The sequence below is a fragment of the Hypanus sabinus genome, unplaced genomic scaffold (genome assembly GCF_030144855.1).
Source record: "Hypanus sabinus isolate sHypSab1 unplaced genomic scaffold, sHypSab1.hap1 scaffold_440, whole genome shotgun sequence".
NCBI lineage: Eukaryota > Metazoa > Chordata > Chondrichthyes > Myliobatiformes > Dasyatidae > Hypanus > Hypanus sabinus.
In genome coordinates, this window is record NW_026781314.1 from 164,149 (window position 1) to 182,423 (window position 18,275).

General features: G+C 44.8%; 1 protein-coding gene across 2 annotated transcripts; it reads right to left on the reverse strand.

The window, feature by feature from the left end:
- Nucleotides 1-6,696: 6,696 nt before the first annotated feature.
- On the reverse strand, nucleotides 6,697-13,854 carry LOC132388949 (zinc finger protein 229-like). Of its 2 annotated transcripts, none has more exons than XM_059961368.1 (2): nucleotides 13,811-13,854; nucleotides 6,697-9,567 (listed from the first exon to the last, which is right to left on the reverse strand). In XM_059961368.1, the coding sequence occupies exon 2, from the start codon at nucleotides 9,158-9,160 to the stop codon at nucleotides 7,871-7,873; it is 1,290 nt and encodes a 429-aa protein (XP_059817351.1). In that variant the 5' UTR covers nucleotides 9,161-9,567; nucleotides 13,811-13,854; the 3' UTR covers nucleotides 6,697-7,870. The 2 variants fall into 2 exon arrangements, with proteins under 2 accessions (XP_059817351.1, XP_059817352.1); XM_059961369.1 differs by having other exon boundaries at nucleotides 6,697-9,387; nucleotides 13,811-13,821.
- Nucleotides 13,855-18,275: the final 4,421 nt, after the last annotated feature.

The window sequence follows — 18,275 nt, forward strand, 5'->3', positions numbered from 1 at the left end:
CATTAACTCTCTGTTCGCAGTGGAAGCGACTACTACTCCCCCACCAGACCGGAAAAGCGACCCTATTGATAATCCTGATTTAATTCTTTTCACAGACGGCTCTTTGCACCGCCCTAGAGATGATCTGTTGCTGGCAGGGTATGCTGTAGTAACTCCCCACGAGGTAACAGAAGCTTCCGCCTTGACAACAGGATCATCAGCGCAGGCGGCGGAACTCTCTGCCGTTACCCGAGCTCGCTTGCGTTTTGGCCGAAGGAAAAGCTGCCGATGTTTATTCCGACTCACGTTATGCGTTTGGGAAGCACATGACTTTGAACAATTGTGGGAAAATAAAGCATTCATCAGCTCCTCGGGGAAAGCGATTCAACACGCCTCCCTCGCTTCAGAAGCTGTACACTTGCCACAGACTTTAGTGATAATTAAGTGCGAGGCGCACACCTCATCCCAGAATGAGGTCTCCAAGAGAAATGCAGACATGGCAGCTAAACAGGTGGCCCTTCAGGGACAACCTGCGGTACAGACCCCTCGGGTTGGATCGGGAGGGAAGGAGCTCCCTGTGTGTATCGACGTCCAGCAGTTACAGGAAGCCCAAAATCTTGCCTCACAGCAAGAGAAATGTGCCTGGAGCCGATCTGCACGTTACCGGAATACTGGGCTATGGCGTCACCCAGACGGCCGAGTATTGTGCCCGCATAGTTTATTTTTGCCCCCGGCTCGCCTGGCACATGGCCAGAGGAGGGATGCAGCATGTCATCACTTAACAGTGGCACGCCCCTGCAAATTGACCTGTACATATGCCTGTGAAAGGAGGTTTAAATATATACTGCGAATAATAGACGTGTTTTTCAGATGGGCGGAGGCCGATCCAACTAGGAGGAATGATGTAAGAACTGCGGTGAGCATATTGATGAAAAAAATATATACCTAGGTTTGGAATTTCCCCAGGGATAAATAGCGACAGGGGAACCCATTTTACAAATAAATTAGTACAGGGACTGAAGAAAGCCTTGGGGTTCCAGAAGAAATTGCGTATCCCCTACCAGCCTCAGTCCTTGGGTATGGTGGATGCAGCAAACGGGGGAATAAAAGGGGCTTTGACAAAAGTTGTCAGAAAAACGGTCTCGGATGGCCAGAGGCAGTGCTCTTAGTAACGTACACTCTGCAAAATCAGAAGAACAGAAATACAGGACTTGCCCCTCATGAAATTTTGATGGGGCGGCCTATGACACACCAGTGATGGTAGCCCTAATATGATGTGATGAGAAGACACTGAAATACGCACAGGCCTTGTGTCAGGAGGCAGAGAAATTGTATGAGAGTGTCCGTCAAGCCCAGCCACCTTTAACTGAAGGTAACATCCTGCGTTAAGCCGGCAGATATGTGAGATCAATGATTAAAGATTTTTTATCTCCCGGGTGGAAAGGCCACCTCCTAGCGCTGCTGACGACCCGTACAGCCATTAAGATGAAGGAAAAAACCTGATTAAACACATACCAGCAGGTGCAAGTTGCACCACGACGAGGACGAAACAAAACACTGAACGAGTGACATCTTCCCCGGGAGAGAGAGGAACGGTGCTGAGAACCAGGAACCAAGTGCTAATGGGAGACTGGAACATAAATCTATTCTTACCAGCACCTCATGTTATATACATAGTGAGTGGTTATGAACAAAATATATTCTCAGCAGAGGACTAACGTGAAAGAAGTAGGGGTAATAATCATAATGGGGGTGGGATTGATTGATTATCTAACAGCGTCGAAGGGCAAGTACAAAGAAAAAGGAAAGTGGAGAGGAAGCACTAGCCTGGGAAGGAGGGGTCTGTGCGTTAGTAGGGAAAGAATGCTGCACCTACATACCCGATGCTTCAGAAAATATGACCCACGTGTTAGAACATATGACCCAGCTGCGAGATGGAATGCACAAACTGAACTCTCAAGCCCCTCCAGTTGGCTGGGATTTCTTTAAGTGGGTTAAGTCAGTGTTAGGAGAAGGAATATTTTCCTGGCTACAGCCCCTCTTTTATGGCCTCATTGCCCTAGTAAGAAAATCGTGGGAAATAATAGAGGGATGGTTTTCTGGCTGGGGAAGCTGGATAACGCATGGAACAATTATAGTGGCGATGATATGTATTTTAGGGTTATGTGTATGTGAAGCATTGCGATTGTGCTGTTATCAATTAATGAAAAGAGCCTGGTCTGTCTCTAAAGGTGTCCCTATGGTACCTCAAATAATGAATGACGCAGCCAGCAAGGAGCACTGGTGGAGTGAAGAGGTGTACCCAGGGAAGGAGAGACTATTTCCCCATGGATATTAACCCCCTTATGAGAAGGAGGAGGAAATACCCCGGTAAGAAATGTTAATTTAGAAGATATGAATGGACAATAAACAGGACTGGTCAAAGAACACTGAGGCTGTCTACAAGAAGGGTCACAGCCGTCTCTACTTTCTGAGGAGACTGAGGTCCTTTAACATCTGCTGGACGATGCTGAAGATGTTCTAAGAGTCGGTGGTGGCCAGTGTTATCATGTTTTCTGTTGTGTGCTGGGGCAGCAGGTTGAGGGTAGCAGACACGAACAGAATCAACATTCGTAAGGCCAGTGATGTTGTTGGGGTGGAACTGGACTCTCTGACGGTGGTGTCTGAAAGGAGGATGCTGTCCAAGTTGCATGCCATCTTGGACAATGTATCCCATCCACTTCATAATGTACTGGTTAAGTACAGGAGTATGTTCAGCCAGAGACTCATTCCACCGAGATGCACATAGAGCTTCATAGGAAGTCATTCACGCCTGTGGCCATTAAACTTTACAACTCCTCCCTCGGAGGGTCAGACACCCTGAGCCAATAGGCTGGTCCTGGACATTTCCACTTGTAATAATTTACCTATTATTTATTTATTTATTTATTTATTTATAGCGAAATATATAACAGTGTGACTATAACGAAACCCAATTTCCCTCGGGATCAATAAAGTATGTCTGATTTTGATTAAAAAGGAGGGAACTGTGGAAGAAAATATCAAGGCCTTACATTGGAATGGGCATTGAGGGACTAATGATTTGTTTTAAAATGTGAATTCGAAGTCTGCATTTATTTATCTGTAACTAATGTACTCTGTGTGACTGAAATATGCCTCGCAACCAAGAGGTAAAAATAAATGTATTTGCACTTCTTTGTTCTGAGAATGTTCATATGTCTGCGGTTGAGCCAGTTTGCCTGACATATTTTTTTGAGAACCAACGTTTAAGTAAAATGTCTAGCTGCTCAAGGACATATTTTTGCTATTTCGCTATTCGGTAGAATTGCGGGAGTTCCTCCTTCAGGTTTAACGGCTTCTTGTCACGTATGCTTGGGGTATAAATGTGAGTGTAATCTTCCGTTGGGCAGAGCCGCGGAGCTCCACTTTTAGGAGCCTGTACTCTCCAGATATCATGTGCCAATAAAGATTTCTAAAGCAGATGCTTTCTGAGTCCGACTGATCCGTAGTACTTTTCTGCGACACTCTTGAATATTACTGGCTAGCGCACCTATGTATTCTATTTTTTCCTTCTTAATTATTTTAGTTGCATTCTGCTGGTTTTTAAAAGCTTTCCAATCCTCTTAAATTCCCAGTAATTTTTGCTCTATGCCTTCTCTTTGGCTTTTATGTTGTCTTTGGTTTCTCGAATCAGCCACGGTTTTGTAAACTTACCTTTAGAATACAACTTCCTCTTTGTGATGTATATATCCTGTGCCTTCTGAATTGCTTCCAGAAATTCCAGTCATTGCTGTTCTGTTTTCATTCCTGCCCGTGTTCTTTCCAAATCAATTTTGACCAATTCCACTCTCATGCCTCTCCAATTCTCTTTCTTCCACATCTGAGTTTATTTTCTCCTTCCCTCATGTCAGGGTGAATTTGATCATGTAAAGATCACTTGCCCCTAAGGGTTATTTAAACTTAAGTAACCTAATTAATTCCTGTTCATTACAACACCCAATCCAGAATAGCTGATCCCCAAGTGGGCTCAGCCATGAGCTGCTACAAAAAAACATCTTGTAGGCATTCTAGGAATTTCTCCTCTTGAGACCAACACCATCCTAATTTTCGTAATCACCTACATGACAATCCCCCATGGCTGTTATAACGTCGCCCGTTTGGCACGCATTTTCTATCTCCCATTGTAATTTGTGGACCACATACTTACTACTGTTTGGAGTTCTCTATACAATTCCCATCAGGGTTTTTTTTCATACATTTGCTGTTGCTTAATTCTACACCGCCCAACACTATGCCACCTATTTCTAATGATTTTATTTGACATTTTACCAACTGAGCAGCACAAACCCACTACCAGCTTGTTCTTTTAGGAAACATATAAATATCTGGGAAACAGGAGGACCTGCAAATGCTAGAAATCTAGAGAACTCCAAAGTTCCATTTTAACTTCATCATTCCATGGCCGTCACAATCCTCCGACCTAAACATCATCGAAAATCTGTGGATAGACCTCAAAAGAGCAATACATGCAAGACAGCCCAAGAATCTTAGAGAAGCAGACACCTTTTGCAAGGAAGAATGGGCAGAAATCCCCCAAACAAGAATTGAAAGTCTCTTAGCTGGCTACAAAAAGCGTTTACAAGCTGTGATATTTGCCAAAGGAAGTGTTACTTGCCATGCAGGGTGCCAAAATTTTGCTTTAGGCCCTTTTCCTTTTTTGTTATTTTGAAACTGTAAAATATGGAAATAAAGAAAAGTAATCTTGTTTAAAATATTTAAGAAATGTGTCATCTTTAACCTTATGCTTTTTGGAAATCAGGTCATCTTTTCCTCGCCTAGCTATTCACAGTAACAGAAATATTGACCACTGGTGCCCAAACGTTTGCACGCCACTGTACATGAGAGGCCAACTCAGAATAATGAATCATCATTATGCAAGAAAACGTTAACCAGTGGAATGAGTATGACCCTCCATGGGACACATCCCAACAATCTGAGCAGACTCGATGGTGACAAGGAAGCATCGAGCACATGACTGAGAGTTGGAGTCCTCTTCCCAGAAACAGAGGGATTCCTTGCGGAAATACAGGACAAGGTGGGTAACAAAACGAAAACAAATTGAAACTTCATGAAATACAAACAAACAAGGCAGTAAGTGCAGAAAATGCCAAGAGAAACGAGACACAATCCAACACATTCCTTGGATCCTGCAGCAGTTTAACTCAATCTGATTACTTACGCAGGTACAATCAAGTGGCAAATATCGCTCACCTAAATCTTGCTTTAAATACAAACTGATGAATGACCACGGTAACTTCACTGAGGCACAATAAATTCAAGCCTGATTCAGTAAAGGACATAATCTCACAACTTACATGATAATCAATACATTATTTCGGATAGGAAAATCTCAAGTAACCATTTGGATATAATATTACAGGATAAACAAGCTGGAATAACTCCCTCAATAGGTATAACCATTCTCAACTCACACATGTGCCTCCACCACAGGCATTGTTCGTGAGTCAGATAACCAAATTATTTCGTCTGCCAATTAGCGTCAAAATGTTGCTACTCTGTCATTCGTTGCCACGCCCCACTGTTGATTCCTTTTTCCTCATCATACGTTCTTACCCCGTCCAGAGTCCCAAACTCTGCTCTGTGCACCTCCGGTTTCTGACCCTGCTCCTTTGAACATCCAACTAGGCTTCCCATGCCAATTTAAGTCTTTCGAGGACAGTGGTGTTTCCAACAACCCTTTAGAAGCAGGGAAAATGAGTCATAATGTGGAAATAAGTTGTGATTAAGGAGGTTAACGAACAATGTCATTCTTCATCAGCCCAGAGATTATAACTGCAGTCATCTCGACTTCTTCAGTCTGCAAAGAATTCAAGGGAAACCTCTTCACCGAGAGAGTGGTGACTGTTTGGAACCCATCATTACAGGGAGAGTGAGAGATGAACAAAAGGGCAAGATTTAAATGGACTGATGTAGAACAGATTCACTGGCCGGGTTCAGCAGGCCTGAGGACAATAGTTGTGTTGTAAATTCACTAAGCACCAAACACAGAGTTTAAAATAGAACTGGTTTATTTGTCCGAGATCCAGAATATTAAACTCCAGTTCCTGACTGAGAGTTAGGACACCTCTTCCCAGAAGCAGAGGGGTTCCTTGCGGAAATACAGGACGAGGTGGGTAACAAAGGGAAAACAAATCGAAACTTCATGAAATACAAACAAACAAAGCAGTAAGTGCAGAAAAGGCAAAGAGAAACCAGACACAATCCAACACATTCCAGGATCCTGCAGCAGTTTAACTCAATCGGATTGCTTAAAAAGGTACAATCCAGTGGCAAATATCATTCACCAAAATCTTGCTTTAAACTACAAACTCATGAATGCCCTCCATCACTTCATAAAGGCACCATAAATTCAAGCCCAATACATTTTTAGTCAAAAAGTACAATTTATATGATAATGAATATATTATTATTTCAGATAGGACAATCCATAATAAACATCTGGATATAATATTTCAGGATTACCAAGCAGGAACAACTCCCTCAATAGATATAACAATTCCCAAAACACACGTGTTCCTCGACCAGTGGAGCACCTTACAAGAGATATTGTTTATGTCACCAGTTAGACAAATAAATGACTTTTTCTGTCAATCAGCTTCCATGTGTTGCTACTCTGTCATTCATTGCCACACCTCGTTGCTGATTCCCTTCTCCTCATCATACGTTCTGACCCCGACCATCATCCAGAGCCCCAAACTCTGCCCTGAGCGGACCTGCCTCTGGTTTCTGACCCAGCTTCATTGGACATCCAACAAATGGTTTTCCATTCTGCTTTCTGTCTTTAGAGTACAGTAGAGTTTTCAACAACCCTTCAGAAGCATGGAAAATGACCCATAATGGTGAAATGAGCCCTAAATAAGGAGGTTAACTCCCAAAGTCTTTCTTCCTCAGCCCAGAGATTGGAGGGGCAAAGAACATCTCAGACAGAACTGCAGTCAACTCCACTTCAGTCTGCAGGAAATTCAAGGGAAACCTCTTCACCCACAGAGTGGTGACTGTTTGGAACCCATCCCACAGGGAGAGCAAGAGGTGATCAACAAGGGAGGATATAAAAGGACTGCCATGTAAGAGAATCACTTGCAGGGTTCAGCAGGCCTGAGTTGACTCTCTATTGTACACTAGTTGTGTTATAAGTTCACTAAGTTCTGGAGACAGAGTTTAAAAGAGAACTGGTTTATTTATCACAGATCCAGAATACAGTATTAAACTCCAGTTACATTAGAGGTGAATATGCAGCCGAAGAAACTCCTCCAATGCCCAGTGACCAGAGTGCAGAACTGGGTGTGGTGAACAGCAGCAATAATTGCAGAGTTCAGCACCGATAGTCACTCTCAAAATAGCATTCAGCAACGGTGATGGACAAATATCCAGCATGCAGTTTCCTGAAACTGTCTCCCCAGTGTGAACTCAGCAGTGTGTCACAAGTGTAACACTGCTAATGTAATGGCTTCTCAGTAATGTTTCACTGCTGAGGTAATGGTTTCTCTGTAGCAGCAATGTTTCTCTTATGACTGGGGAGGACAGGTTTTTGGAGTGTGGGGCTGTCCAACGACAAAACATGTGTGTCTGGAAGAGAGTTTTTCGTGGTCTTTTGCTGGGGAGTGATGAGAAGATGCGAATGAAGAGAGCATGCCCTTTTTCTTTTATTATTGTTTTCTTTACTAACACTATGGTCAAAGTTGGAATTATAAAGCTCAATTGTTTGATCACATATTGTGTACTGTTTATGTCAGAGTACTAAAATGTAACAGGGGACATATCACGCAGTATTCACCCAGCGAGATTTATTAAGTTTGGCCAGGCACGGTCTCTACCCAGTGTGAACTCGCTGGTGTCTCTGTAGATGAGATGACTGAGTGAATCCTTTCCCACAGTCTGAGCAGGTGAATGGCCTCTCCCCAGTGTGAACTCGCTGATGTCTCTGTAGATGAGATGACTGAGTGAATCCTTTCCCACAGTCTGAGCAGGTGAATGGCCTCTCCCCAGTGTGAATTTGCTGATGTACCTTCACTTGAGATGGAAAAGTGAATCCTTTCCCACAGTCTGAGCAGGTGAATGGACTCTCCCCAGTGTGAACTGACTGGTGTGTTTGTAGGTGGAATGACTGTATGAATCCTTTCCCACAGTCTGAACAGGTGAATGGCCTCTCCCCAGTATGAAGTCGCTGATGTACCTTCAGATGAGATGACGATTTGAATCCCTTCCCACAGTCTGAGCAGGTGAATGGCCTCTCCCCAGTGTGAACTGACCTATGTACTTGTAGATGTGATGACTGAGTGAATCCTTTCCCACACTCTGTGCAGGTGAATGGCCTCTCCCCAGTGTGACCTCGTTGATGTACTTTCAGTTTAGATGGGCAAGTGAATCCCTTCCCACAGTCTGAGCAGGTGAACGGCTGCTCCCCAGTGTGAACTAACTGGTGTACCAGTAGGTGGGATGACTGAATGAATCCCTTCCCACACTCTGAGCATGTGAACGGTCTCTCCCCATTGTGAACTCTCTGATGTTCCTTCAGCTTAGATGACCGAGTGAATCCCTTCCCACAGTCTGAGCAGGTGAACGGCCTGTCTCCAGTGTGAACTCTCTGATGTTCCTTCAGTTTAGATGACCGAGTGAATCCTTTCCCACAGTCTAAGCAGGTGAATGGCCACTCCCCAGTGTGAACTGACTGGTGCGCCAGCAGGTCGGGTGACCGACTGAATCCCTTCCCACAGTCTGAGCAGGTGAATGGCCTCTCCCCACTGTGAACTGACTGGTGTGCCAGCAGGTCGGATGACCTAGTGAATCCCTTCCCACAGTCGGAGCAGGTGAACAGCCACTCCCCAGTGTGAACTGACTGGTGTGTGAGTAGGTCGGATGACCGAGTGAATCCCTTACCACAGTCTGAGCAGGTGAATGGCCTCTCCCCAGTGTGAACTCGCTGGTGAACATTCAGTTTAGATGAACAAGTGAATCCCTTATGACAGTCCCAACAGGTGAACGGCCTCTCCCCAGTGTGAACTCGCTGGTGATCCATTAGGTCAGATGACTGAGTGAATCCCTTCCCACAGACTGAACAGGTGAATGGCCTCTCCCCAGTGTAAACTCGCTGGTGAGCCATTAGAACAGATGACTAAGTGAATCCTTTCCCACAAATTCAGCAGGTGACCAGCCTCTGCCCAGTGTGAACTGACTGGTATGTCCACAGGTGGGAAGACCGTCTGAAACCCTTTTCACATACAGAACAGGTGAATGGCCTTGTCCCAGTGTGAACTCGCTGATGTACCTTCAGTTGAGATGACCGAGTGAATCCCTCCACACTGTCTGAGCAGGTGAACGGCCTTTCCCCTGTGTAAAATGATAGGAAGACCAATCAGTCAGATGATCCAGTGAATCACTCCCCACAGTCTGAACAGGAAGGATGACAGAGTGAATCCCTTGTTCCACTTCTTAAATATCTGGACAGAGACAGCAAAACTGGCTGTTGTGTTCAAGATTCCCATAGACAACTTCCTTGTCACTTTTAACCTGTAAAAAAATTAACAAAGTCCATAAATGAGTGTAGGATAACATTTCAGATGAGATTACTTGATTTGTCAAGGTGTGATCTGGCATCACACTGTTACAGTAAAGTTCAACCCAAGCTGGATCGTGAAATCATCTTCTAAATGGGCACAGTGCTGGCATCTGGAATGACTCTCTGATGCTCATCCTGTCTCTATAAGAATGGGGCATTTCTCCCATCTCCAATCTGTTACCTGGCTCAGTTTGACTATCTCCATTGGTATGATTCCCTGTTCCCACAGTAACTGAAGCACTCTCACACAAATAGCCGGCAGTGCACTCCACGCACCCACCACTCTCTGTGTAAAACACTTACCCCGACATCCCCTCGGTTCCTATTTCCAACCACCTTAAAACTATGCCCCCTCATGCTAGTCATTTCAGCCCTGGGAAAAAAACCTCTAGCGATCCACACGCTGAATGCCCCTCATCATCTTATACACCTGAAAAAGGCTTGAAACATAAACAAGGAAATTAAACACTGCCTTGAGGATTTGTTAGAAGGGTTCAAAATTATGAGGGTATAGATAGGGTAAATGCAAGGAGCTTTTTCCACTGAGTCTGGGTGGGATGATAAGAAGAGGTCATGGGTAAGTGGAGAAGGTGAATATTTAACAGGAACATGTGGAAAAGCTCTTTACTGAAATGGTTGTGAGAGTGTGGAATGAGATCACAGCACAAGTGGTGAATATGAGCTCGATTTCACCATTTAACAGAAGTTTGGATGGGAGCCTGGATGGTAGGGGTATGGAGGGCAATAGTCCCGTTGCAGGTAGTTGCATTAGACAGCTTAAGTGTTTTTTAATGGCATTGACTAGATGGGCCAAATAGCCTGTTTCTGTACGGAACTCCTCCATGTTTCTGTGACAGAGAAGCTGTTGAAGCTTGTTTGGAAGGGAAAAGGTAGGAGTGACAACGTAGCAGCAATGGCTGGAGTTTCTGGAGCAATTTGAGAGATGAATGGTAGACACATCCCAAAGAAGTGGAAGCATTGGAACGGCAGGAGAACACAACCGTGGCCATAAAATCAATAGAGAGAGAAAATCATAGAGGAAATTATTGGGAAGCTTTTAAAAGCCAGCAGAAGATGACTGAAAAAAAAGTTGGATGAGCTCAGGGCATGGCATTATGATATTCTAGTCATTAATGACTCTTGGTAGCACCCAAAAGCCTGAGCCATTTAGAGGAACAAGATTTCAGCGGCCTCAGTATCTCTTGAAAACCATGGTTACCTGCACCAGTTAACATTCAACTTTTATTTTGGCAGGCACATGCAAACTCCGCACCCTCAAATCTTCACTTGTGATCAACTCCATTGCCAGGAAACAGCCAGTCCCAAACCACACTTGTCAGATCCTTTCTGATACCATCAAAATTGAACTTTCTTCAGTTTAGAATATCAACCCATGGTCCAGACCTCTCTTTTTCCATATTTACTTGGAACCTTATGTCATTACAAAGTGTTCCCATACACTAATTTCTGTCACTTACACTGGATCATTTCCTAAAAGTTTATTGCACACTTCTATGTTGGGAATTTTACGTACTGATTAAGGGCACATTTGATAAACGCTACCCCATCTAGTTCTTTTACATATGGGAGTCCCACTCAATATATGAAAAGTTAAAATCACTTCCTCTATCAAACTTTGTTTCTTGGCATTGACGGCAATCTCTGCAAAGTTCGTTCCTCTAAATCTCTGAGTGTTGGGTGCAACCAAGTCCCAATAATGGCTACAATATCACAATTCCCTGTCCTGAGCTCATCGGGCTTTCCTACGATGCTTTGTGCATTGTGATATACACAGCTCAGCACAGTCATTGCACCATGCTCAACCTTTCGTCTGCTGACTCTATCTGAGGTCTGAGCAACGTCTGTCTGGGTGTCAAGAAAGCAGCCAGTGCTGCACTCTCACACAAACTATGCAGCAGGCCTGTAGCAGGTTATGAAGGATTTTCTCACTAGAGCTCAAAGTCACAAAAACAATGGAACTGGTTGTGAACTACAGAAGGAATGGAGATAGGCTAACCCCTATTGGTATCAATGGATCTGGGGTTGAGAGAGTGAACAGCTTTAAGTTCCTCGGCATTAACATCACCGAGGATCTCATGTGGTCTGTACATATCGGCTGTGTGGTACGTGTCCGTAAACCTCTTTCACCTCAGATGGTTGAAGAAGTTTGGTATGGGTCCAAAATCCTAAGAACTTTCTACAGGGGCACAATTAAGAGCGTCCTGACTGGCTGCATCGCTGCCTGGTATGGGTACTTTACTTCCCTCAATTGCAGGACTCTGCAGAGAGTGGTGTGGACAGCCCGGTACATCTGCAGTTGTGAACTTCCCATGATTCAGGACATTTACAAAGGCAGGTGCGTAAAAAGTCCTGAATGATCATTGTGGACCTGAGTCACCCCAACCACAAACTGTTCCAGCTTCTACCAACCGGGAAACGGTACGGCAGCGTACAAGCCAGGACCAGCAGGCTCCTGGACCACTCCTTCCACCAGGCCAACAATTTAATTTATGCTGATACAATTGTGTTACTGATATAATGACTGTCCTATGGACAAACATTACACATTTAGATGGAGAAGTAACATAAACTTTTCTACTCCTCATGTATATGAATGATATAAGTCAATTCATTTCACCCACTTCACTATCTGTTCTGGCATTCTGACTCCAATTCCCCCTGCAAATTTGGTTTCACCACACACCCTCTCCACCACACAGTAGCAACAGCAAGCCTTACCACTAGGATATTAGATCTTGCCTAGTTTTAATTCCCAAACTAACAAATCCCCTATCAACCATTTGACTTTTCTCTGCCTGGTAATCCCCCCTACAGTTTAGAAAGTGTTCTACCTGTTGTTGTATGAGATGACCCCAAGAGTACTCTGTGATGGCTATTTAACCCCATTCCCCTTCCTGACTCTCACTCGTTTAATGTGTCCTACACCTTGGGTGTAACTCACCTCTCTTGATGTCATAACTATCAACCCCTCTGACTCCCAGATGATCCAGAATTCATCCATTTCCAGCTTCAGCTCCTTAAAGCTCAGGGTTACAAGCTGCAGCTGGATGCACATCTTGTAGGTGATGGTATCAGGGACATTGGAAGTCTCCCCTCCTTCCCACCAATGTCCCGTCTAATTTGTAATGACCGGTGTGCCGAAACACCTTGTGCTGTGCAATTTTTACCCACTGACAACAAGACGAGCATACTGAATTTTACACAGGGAGTTATTTATTTTAACAACTAGCAAATCACCGTTGATAGAACCTTTGATCTCCTCTGGGTTTGATCGAGTTATCTGCACTCTCACACAAACTATGTAGCAGGCCTGTTGCAGGTTATGAAGGATTTTCTCACTAGAGCTTTTGCACACCGTCCAGATGTGATTTGCTTGCTAAATGATACTTTAAAATGTCAGATTTCCAAATATCACTCCACTTCTTCCCACTTGTCAATTCTCCAACAACTTTTGCATCGCCACAATACACACAGGTAACACCAGTTTCTGTATTGTATATACATATTTCCCCTGAACCCTCCCCCAAGTGAGAGATGGTGTTGAACTCAATGTGGCAATGCCAGTGAACATAAAGGGAAGGGCAGTAGTCTTTCTGTCTCACTGGTCTGGCACATTTGTTATGTGAAAGCTGCTTGTTGCCCAGGACAAAGGTGTTTGATATCATTATGTACCCAGAGAGAATGGGACAAAACATGTCCTCACCGGTAGAAAAGTGCAGAACGAGAGGAGGTAGAAGAAGCAACACACACAAAATGCTGGAGGAACTCAGCAGGCCAGGCAGCATCTACAGAAAAGAGTACTAATGCTGAGTTCCTCCGGCATTTTGTGCGTGTTGCTTGGATTTCAAACATCTGCAGATTTTCACTTGTTTACGATTGGAGAAAGAACAAAGGTGATTTTCTCAACTGGTGATGCAAAAGATTTTGTTCCCTTTCTCCGAGTTCCTAATCCTTGCATTTAGATAGCTGGAGCTCAGCTCTGTCCATCACCTGTCCATCGGTTCCCATTTCCTCTTCAGCCGGAAGCTCCCCGGGGCCCGTGTACGGATCGTGGGGCTGAGAGAGAGGGAGGAGAGCAGGCGAGTCCCAGGATTGCGGACTACGATATCCGGAGTTCACAGCAAATGTCCCTCAGTGGGTATTTAAGATATCAACCCGAAAAATCATTCCTACCTTTACCGATCCTCCGGAGCGCCTTTGTGTACAGCGCGCATGCGTGCTATTTGGTGACGTCATCGACCTTGATGCCTGCGCATATGATCGTTGCTTCTGAAGCAGCGAAATTTTAAACCGAGGGGTTCATGGGTAAGCGAGGTGCCATTAAACATTCCTGCTAGCACCGGTTTCATGTCCACACCGCAGGGTTTTTTCTGTGTAGAAAACTCAGTAGCTGTTTTAAAGTAGAAAGCAGCTCCCAAAAACAATGTACTCAATATCAACAGGCATTCCATTTAACTAAAGCCTCTCGGACAACCCTCTTTCAAAGGCAGATATAAAACACAAGAGATTCTGCAGTTGCTAGAAATACACACACACACACACACACACACACACACACACACACACACACACACACACACACACACACAGACACACACACACACACACACACACACACACACACACACACAGACACACACACACACACACACACACACACACACACACACACACACACACACACGATGCTGGAGGAACTGTGCAGTTCAGCTAGCAACTAAGCAGAGGAGTACACAGTCTAGGCATGCTGAAGGGGCTCAGCCTAAACGTTGTGCATTTATTCCTCTCCACAATTGCTTCCTGATCTGTTGATTTCCAGTATTTTGCAGAAATTAACCACCTTTTTTTTCTCAATCAAGCAGTTTTTAAATGTGTCTGATCTTTCATTTGTAGCCACATCCTGCAGGTTCGGTTTGTCTTCTTCCTCCTCCTTGTAAACTCCAGGCCCCATCTCTTTCTGGAGCCCCAAATCCCTGACTAGCATCTTGGTTTCTGAATCTGCTCCATTCACTCGCTAGTCTGCTGTCAGGCTTCAGAGGTTCATTGGAACAACCCAGCAGTTCGAAGCGAAGTCTCTGACTCTGCTCCATTCACTCGCTAGTCTGCCGTCAGACTTCAGAGGTTCATTGGAACAACCCAGCAGTTCGAAGCGAAGTCTCTGACTCTGCTCCATTCACTCGCTAGTCTGCTGTCAGGCTTCAGAGGTTCATTGGAACAACCCAGCAGTTCGAAGCGAAGACCTTTGAAATTAGTGAGAATGACCCAAAACTTTGAAAAGAGCGGGGAAGAAGGAGTTTAACCAACTTCGTCCGGAGCCCTGAACAACGTCACAACCACAGTGAGCTCATCGTCTTGTTCAGCCGGAGAAAATCATGCAGGAAATTCATGCAGGTGTATAAGATGATGAGAGGCATTGGTCGTGTGGATAGTCAGAGGCTTTTTCCCAGGGCAGAAACGGCTAACACGAGGGGGAATAGGTTTAAGCTGCTTGGAAGTAGGTACAGAGGAGATGTCAGAGCAAAGATTTTTTAAACAAAGAGTGGTGGTGTATGGAATGCACTGCCAGCAACAGTGTCTTTTAAGACAACAGGGTCTTTTAAGAGGTACTTTGATAGGTACAACATGGAGCTTAGGAAAATAGGTGGCTATGCGGTAGGGTAATTCTAGGCAGGTTAGAGACAAAGTTACATGGTCGGGCCAACATTGTGGGCCAAAAGTCTGTAATGTGTTCAAGATTTCTGTGATTCTCTGGGATTCAAGGGAAATCTCCTATCCCACGGAGTCGTGACTATTTGCAACCTGTCATCTCAGGGAGAGTGAGAGGGGAACGGCAGGGGTAGATTTTCATAAACTGATATGGAACAGAAACATGGCCAGGGACCAGATGGGCTGAGTGGCCTCTCTAGTGTACATAGTGATTGTGGTAGAGACAGTAAGTACCTGAGGCACGGGATTTGATACAAACTGATTTACCTTTCATAGATCCACAATATTAAGCACCAGTCCGGTCTAAGGCTAACATCAGCAGAACAGACTCCTCCAATGCTCAGTGACCAGGGTTCAGTCCTGGGTGCGATGAGCAGCCGCAAGAACTGCAGAATCTGACAGTAACAGTCCCTCATGAACCTGCAGCTGCCTTCAGTCACCGTGATGGTTAAACATTTAACACGAAGCTGATTTGAACTTCCTCCCTGATGTGAAGTTGCTGGTGTTGCAGCAGCTGGGATGATTGAGTAAAACTCTTTGCTCACTCCGGACAGAAATGTGGCCTCTATTTATTGTGAACTCACCGGAGCATCACAAGGTGTCACAATGAGCCCCTTCGCACACACGGAGCAGGTGAACGGCCACTTCGCTCCAAAATGAGAGCCAGAGAATGACGCCACAGTGCTCTGAAAGTCATGGCGGTGTATCCAATCAGGTCACGGACATGGATACGTGATCGTGCTCTCCCTGTAGCGCTGGGAGCGCTGTCTTCTCCCGCATTTCCGCCTCCACATTCAAGGATCGGCGGCATTCAAGCGCTGGTGAACTGACAGATACAACGGAACGAACGTGCTGTTGTGTTTGTGATTCCCATACACAAATCCTTTGACTTTTCTAAACTGTTAAAAGTTTACAAACCACGTCAGTGCGTAAAGGAGAACATTTCAGTTAAGATAATTTTATTCTCCATGGTGCCTTCTGAGAAAAACAATGTCGCAACTCAAAACAATTTGAGGGGAGAAGACTTCATCTTCTAACTGGCCACAGTTCCGGCATCAGGCACAACATCAAACTCTCCGCTTCCCTCTCTGTATCAAAATTGATCATTCCTCCCCTTCATCAGTCTGTGACGTGGCTCAGTTTGTCTGACTCCTTCGCATTCTGAGCATGCGCCACACACCCACTGAGATCACATTTTATTTACACGGCTGTGACCAGAGACTTTCTGATTATTATGTTCCTCCCGGCATTTGACGGTGGCAAACTCAGAGTCAGCAATGGTATTGAACATCGGGAGTAGGTGATTAGGCTTTTTCGTTGGAGATCGACAAACTGCCGGTAGTGTGTGTCTGGATGAGTGGGTCGTTTTCAGACTGGAAGGAGTGAGCGTTTGGAGTACCCCAGAGAGCAGTCCCTGATCACAGTTGTTCACAGTTTAATGTCCTGGCGGAGGCAGCGAGATGTGAGATGCCCCAGTCTGCTGGTGACGCAGAAAGAGTGGAGTTGGGGGAGGGGAGGCTATTCACATGCAATTTCGTGGCTTTGCAATCAGTACATAGTGCACTCTGGGGCTGCAGTGGCGGGTTCCAATCTGCTAGGTAGATTTGCTGACCACGGTACATTGATCCGCCGGAACCCAAATAATAACGAGGCAGCCGACAGAGACGAATTCATCACCCCGACACAGTGGTGTCAAGAAAACAACCTCTCCCTCATTGTTACAAAAACAAAGAAGCTGGTTGTGGATTACAGGAGGAATGGAGACAGAGAACAAATTCAACATTTCCAAGTCTGTTATTGACACAAAATGCACATTTTAATATTGATCATGACATAATGTATTTTAAATATCGTTAATGACATAAAACATATTTATAGATTGTTACTGACAGAGACTCATATAACTTGTGTTCCGTGTGTTATCTGAATGTACTTGCCCTGTGATGCTGCCACAAGTCAGTGTTTCTCTGTACCTGTACCTTCCCGTACTTGTGCACTTGGCAATAAATTCAACAGGACCTGAGAAATCTCAGTGAGATTTGATTAGTGATGATCATCTTGGCAGCTCGGTAGTTCGACTGTATGGGACAGTACACTGTTAAATGCAAAACCCTGAACAGTGTCGATGATCAGAGGGATCTTAGACTCCAAGTTCATCGCTCCCTGAAAGAAACTGCACAGATTGATCGGGTGGTTAAGAAGGCAAATGACATGGTTGTTTTTATTAGTTGAAGCATTGAGTTCAGAAGTCGGGAAGTTGTGTTGCGGCTGTTACGAGCCTGTGGTCGTACCGTGACTGTTTCTTTAAGAGCGCCGGCGTGAGGAGGCGGGATTATGACGTCATGTCACAGGCTGACAGCGCTGACTGTGGACTGAACCATAAGAGAGAGAGAGAGCGATCTGCAGACAGGCAGTCGGCCAGTCTAAAGAGAGAGAGAGAGACTGAAAAAGCTGATCGCTTCAGTTAGTCGCAGCAGATGCTTGGAACTCTCCTATGCCCACAAGAGTGGGTTGATCATCGGTACACGGAACCACAACGAATGTGTGTGGCTGTCACTTCGTATAATCCATAGGAGTGGGTTTTGGAATATCTTGTGTTAACCCTTGCCTGGGTGTGTTGTGTGGTAACCCCTGGAAGACGGTATTCCTGTGACAGGTCACTTTCGCTGATAACTCGTATGTGGACGGATTCAACGGATAAGAACTTCGTCGACAGTTATTTTGATGTAACGGCCTTTTCTCTACGTTTCACCATAGATCACAAATATCTCTCTCCTATCATTTATTCCGTGGGTTACTGAACTTTCCTGCTTTACCATATCAAGACTCTGGGCTTTGCTCTTTCAGGCTCGATAGTCTGGGAGTTATATTTACACATCTATACACTAAACACTGCTAACTTTTCTTTATTTCGTTAAATTACTATGTCATA

Excerpts from the sequence above, each read along its gene's own strand:
- LOC132388949 (XM_059961368.1), bottom strand. The coding sequence starts at position 9,160 with ATGGCTCACCAGCGAGTTTACACTGGGGAGAGGCCATTCACCTGTTCA.